The sequence below is a fragment of the Symsagittifera roscoffensis genome, chromosome 2 (genome assembly GCF_963678635.1).
Source record: "Symsagittifera roscoffensis chromosome 2, txSymRosc1.1, whole genome shotgun sequence".
Taxonomy (NCBI): domain Eukaryota; kingdom Metazoa; phylum Xenacoelomorpha; order Acoela; family Convolutidae; genus Symsagittifera; species Symsagittifera roscoffensis.
In genome coordinates this window covers 6,170,818-6,176,379 of record NC_087063.1, presented here as the reverse complement: position 1 = coordinate 6,176,379, position 5,562 = coordinate 6,170,818, and the positions used below count along the sequence as shown (strand labels likewise).

General features: G+C 33.6%; 1 protein-coding gene across 1 annotated transcript; it reads left to right on the top strand.

Moving 5' to 3' along the window:
• The first annotated feature begins 5 nt into the window (after positions 1-5).
• On the top strand, positions 6-2,193 carry LOC134840300 (uncharacterized). Its single transcript, XM_063856052.1, has 3 exons — positions 6-150; positions 482-582; positions 1,270-2,193. The coding sequence occupies exons 1-3, from the start codon at positions 6-8 to the stop codon at positions 1,978-1,980; spliced, it is 957 nt and encodes a 318-aa protein (XP_063712122.1). The 3' UTR covers positions 1,981-2,193.
• The last annotated feature ends 3,369 nt before the right edge of the window (positions 2,194-5,562 follow it).

Below are 5,562 nucleotides of genomic sequence, written 5' to 3'. Positions count from 1 at the left end.
TTTTGATGTTGCCACCTGAAGTGACGAGTGTGAACAAGTACAGTGACAGTCTCTCTTCAAACCACTCCAATGGGGGAGGGGGAGGGGGGCATTCCTCTTCTTCCACCCCTGCCCAACTGGTGCCTCTCACAGTTCAACTGTTCGAATTCAGTTAGTAAAACAATCGTTAAATCTGAATTTTTTTAATTCTTTTTTTTTACTCTTGTTTTACTCGCGCTGTTGATTTTGTTGAATTTTTTTTATTTCCAAACTTAATATTTTTAAAGGCGAGATAAATAGCAGTATTTTATCTTTTATTATTTACAAAATATTACGATTAAAAATTGGCTCTTTTTTTACTACAAAAACTGCTTTAAAAAAATTCAATAAAATTCAAATGCGCATAACCTGGTATTCTGAATATATCTTTTAAATTATTCAATTTCCGTGCAGTTCCCACGACTTTCGAGAAACGAACGATTATCGTGTACTTTTTTTCCAGCTCATCTGATGGTCTATCAGCACTACATCACTTCTGCTTACTGCAGACTCTGCTGTCTGGTCGACAACTTAACCCTAGTTGCCAACTACCAAATCAGAGAGGTCAGTTTCAGTTCATTTATCATTAAATAAGACAAGTTTTAAGCAAGTGTTGAACAGTTTTAAGCGTAACCTGATTTGACCACCTAGACCATTGAATTATTTTTTCTAAAAGTTTTAAAGTTTTCTCATATTTTGAGATATTTAAATTAATTTTTTCCGGAATTTTCCGTTAATTAATTTATCCCATACCTGTAAAATGAAACTTCTGTAAGTGCAAAAAAACATAATTTGGGTTTCGACTCAAGATACTCAGCGCAGGGAGACTTAAAACGTTTGTTTCTCAGTGATAATTTTATTTCAAGTAAAGTTATGTGAGACATCCATTAGACGGACTGCAGTTCCATGGATAAAAATTGATTAAATTTGAGTTTTATTGTCTGTAAGCTTAGGTTTAGAATCCGAGTACGCCGTACTCTTCACTTGTTCTGCAAACTGATCATTTGTTTAATTTTTTCCGAAACTTTGCACTACGCGAATCAAAAAAGGGATAAAAATCCATTTTAAATGATTTTAAATGGATCGTAATTAATTTTAAATGGTTAGAAAACAATTGGTTATAATGATTTTGAGTGCAGCATGGGAATCAATTATATTGATAGTGTTTAAGTCCACAAAAATCCATTATAATTGATTTCTTATCACTTTTATTAGATGTGGGTTGTCATATGTCAATTACCATTTTTCCAGGCCTTCACTGACGAAGAAATGCGAGGATCCAAAAAACGACTGGAGACCTTGAGTGAGGTTGCCGACAAGACCGAAATAATCTGGCACTCCATGCGCTGGCTCCTCGACATCCTCCAGCAGAACCGGATGGCCAGAAACAAACTTGGAATCCACTTAAAAACACTCCTGGACACTACGACAAACGTCGTCGACAACTCGGCCCTGAAAACATCGCAGTCCCAAAACTCCCTGCCAAACGGAAGCCAGAAACATTTTGTACCTGGAGTTTCAAATAGTGGGAGCCAGTCGCATCTTTCGAATGCTTTACGAAACATGTCACAAAATCAGCTGTCATCTAACATCACAAACGTGTCTTCAAAACCGCAAAGTTCGAAATGTATAGTTTTGCAAGTTTTTCCACGTTTTAACTGCGGGCTTCCACGAGGAACGTCGGTTCGAGTCGTGATTAACTCGAAAGCTACGTGTAAAGATGTCGTGCAACTTGTCGTGTCGGAACTTTCGAAGGTTGCTCTGAGTCATAACCCGCTACTAACTTGGGACGCCAACCCAGATCTTTTCCAACTTTGTGTTCTTTTCGGAGATAATATGGAACAGACGCTACCAGAACATCTACCACCGGTGCACAGCGTCGATTATCACCCAAACTCAGTTAAATATATTGTAAAGTTAAAAACTAATGCCAATTTTTTTTCCAAGTACTCTGACATATGACCAATTATTTAGTTATACAATTTGGTAGAGACATTAATGTTGCTATTCTTTTTCAATTTTAATTCGATTTGAGTTTTATGTTTATATAATTCTCTTTTTGGTGGCTGCAAGATTGAACAAATGCTTTACTGACCTTGTCGGGTGTAGAGATAATTAAGCGCAATTTATGAATAAATGAAAGTGAGGTTTAAGTATGATGGGTCCACAAATGCAAACGAATCAATAAAGAACGAAGCACGAACTTCAGAGTGGCCTTGATTGATAAATGAGCATCTGTAAAATGTCTTGGTTGTTGTTTGTCTTATAAACTTCGCCATTTTTTAGAAAAAAATTGGTCCTTGCTTTACATACACTACACATAAATGAAACTGGGCAAGTTTGAGAAAACGTCAATTTTATTTTAGCTAAGAAAAATATAATCTTTCCTTTTTGTGTACTTTTCCTGCAAATTAAATTCCATTAGACATCCAGTAACGTTTTTAGAAAATGTCTGCAACGACTTCGAGAACTTTGACTATGGATACGAACGACAACTACGTCCACTGTCATTTTTCACAGACATTTTTTTGAGTTTTCGTTTTCGGCGTTTTTAATTCTTGAATCAAAAAAATAAAGTTAGTTGTATTCCGGAGCGCTGCTTTCAAAATGAACTTGAAATGGTTGAAACTGGTTATCGTTTTTGCATTAATTGTATTCTGTAAAATACAATTTTTGTATTCAGTACAAAGTATGTCTTTACTTTTTCTTTTTGGTTGCTATTTGATTGACTCTGAGGTTTTACTTGTGGAGTTCTCATGTTTCTATGCAGCTTAAAGGTATCGTACACAGAAGCAATGCTTGATCTTTGATTCACTTAGGCAATCGAAAGATTTCAGAAGTCTCATTTACGTTATCATTAAATTGACTGACATTTTTTGCTTTTTAATAGTGATTGACGCGGTTTCAGGTTTTTTACCTGCCAACCCATCTTTGAATCCCCGAATCCCGAAATTTGATCATTGATTCTGTTCAATTGTGAAAATTGAAAATTTTGCAATAAAAACTGCCCCATATGTTGTATGAGATTATTTAAAGATTTAAATGAAAGAACCCGAATATTTAAAGGTACTACGTTCCTGACAAGATATAGTGAACGGATTTCTAGAGTTGTACTGAAAAGCCTGAAGTTGCTACTAAAAAATTCTAGTTATGTCTATGATTGAGTTTTCAATTATTGGTATAGTTATGAAAAATTGAGTCTATGCTATTTTACCAGCTAAGTAAAACATCTATTTTGTCTGAATTCAACTTGAGATGGGACAGTTGTTGTTCAATTAAGCATCGACGTCATCTAACAATTTTTTTTGACAGTTTATGCTCTTTAGTGCAAGATCTCCACTCAGATTTTGTACTTGTCGTTTCACTTTCTGTTGATAATTGTTCGACAGTTTCTAAAATGTCTATAGATGTACTTAAAAGACGCATTTGTTCAGATGTTTTCTGAGAATTTAGTAAGTCATAAAACAACTGCAGATATTTTTTCCTTGCGATTATTGTAATATAACTATTGAGAAAAACGTGTTTAAAATTTTGATATCTAGTCTCAATAGCTTGTTGTTTTACCTATAAGGCCTACAATAGCTTAATTTGTTCCCTGTAAATTTAAATAAACTGTGGAATCAAAACCATCAAAAGCTAGAACTACTGCGAAAAAATTTTAAAATAGTTTTTTTTGCTTGTTTTTGTTTTTCTAGTCACTTTTCTAAAGAAAATGTTCCATTTTGCTTATTTTACTAGTACTATCAAAAATGTTTCAGCTCAATTTGTTCTTTCAGTTCCTTTTATCACATCACGTCGAAAAAAAAACTATTGTAAAAAATTAAAAATTTTGGTTTTTTAGGACTTTTTGCACTATAACCGGCTATCCTTATTCATATATCGGATTGATGCATGCTTATTAGACTAATTCGCAAAAGTATTCAAATTGATGCACTGATTTATCACGATTTGTAGATGTTATCTTTTACAAGTTTCGAACAAATTAGGCTTCATGATGGTATAATTATAGAACCATTAAATTGTCAATTGATTGAAACTACTCTTTTTTGGTAATTGGCCTGCATTTGATTTTTTAATTCTCATTATATTAAATGCTGGCCAATGAACAACTCTGCTTTGCATTTGGTAAGTTCTGCTCCATATTTCAAGTTGTGGAAAAAATTTTGTCTGAAAAATTATCCTTTTATTGTATCGAATTCATACTTGTCAACTTAATTGCTAAGAAAATTATCTGATTGTCTGCACTGCCGTGAAATTGTTATTGCCGCTATCTTGAATTTCTTTAAATTAAAATTGATGGTCCAACGATAATCGCGCAATCCAATTGAGCTGAAAGATTCAATCCATTACTGCAATCCGATCCAAAATATACGACAAAACAAGTGGTCAAGTTGGAACAATGCATTTCAAAAACAGATGTAATCGGAAAATGGTTGCGCGATCATTGAAAAATTAAAATTCGTTAAATCAGAGAAGCCATTATCCTTTAAAATTGCGGTTTTTGTGCCAATTATCTAAATTGGAAAGTGGCAAAACATTTTGTTCGTTAGTGGCACAACAAACTGTGCCTTCTAGCAGTGATATTTGTGTTCATAAATTTTTGAGAAAAAGAAAAAACCAGCTGCCGCAATTCCTGGCTAGCGTTTGCCAAGAACACTTTCAATATCAAGGCTAATTGCTGAGCTCTGCCTTTTTTTCCATTTCACAGAATTTTGCCATAAATTTGAATAACACGCACGGTTTCAACGTAAAGTTTTCATGTTTAAAATTTTCCTCACAAAAAGCTTGAAAAAAAAACATTTAATTTGAAATAGCGAAGAAGCTAGGTTTCCAAATTGATACCAATGGCTGTGAAGAATGTTTCATTACAACAAAGTTGTTTATTTGAAAACAAAAATAACAAACAAAACGTTTGAAATTTAATTTAAACAACGTGTTAGGAGAATTTAGAAAAAAACTTCAAAATAGTTTTTAAAATCTTAAAACTGCATCGGATATTACCATAGTTTTTGAGGAAAAAAAGTAAAGCAAAAAACAATTCAGTTTTCACTGATAATAATGCACAAAAGTGCGATGATTGCTTATGTTAAGACACAAATTCGCCGTTGCTCAGTTTGCGCGTTTAAAATTGTTTCAAGCGTTACACACCTGCAGTACCGTCGTTGGCAGCCGCATTCCCTTTAACTTTTGAAACATTCACTACCAAGATAATTGCCCTTTAACCTGTTTCACCTCAAGAATCTTTGAGCCGGCATATAATTATAAATTGTTTCCAAGCGAAGCCAGCACAAGAGCGAAATTTCTAATTAATAATTTTTTTAAATAAAACATCACGTGAGAGAATGGCATAAGAATAAGTTAAACTTGTTTTCAGGCCTCATAGAGCAGAATCAAAAACAATTTTTGGATACCGTTGTAGATACTGGGGAAAAATACTTGGAACAACCCATATCAACAAAAAAACGGGAAGGGAAAAACCAATTGCTGGAAGAAGAAATTAAGGGTTTACCAAAACAAAAAAAAATCTGAAAAAGAAGTTATGTA

Coding starts and splice junctions, on each gene's coding strand:
- LOC134840300 (XM_063856052.1), top strand. CDS start 6: ATGTTGCCACCTGAAGTGACGAGTGTGAACAAGTACAGTGACAGTCTC. Junction 151..481: donor AGTTCAACTGTTCGAATTCA/GTTAGTAAAACA, acceptor CTTTTTTTCCAG/CTCATCTGATGGTCTATCAG. Junction 583..1,269: donor CCAACTACCAAATCAGAGAG/GTCAGTTTCAGT, acceptor CCATTTTTCCAG/GCCTTCACTGACGAAGAAAT.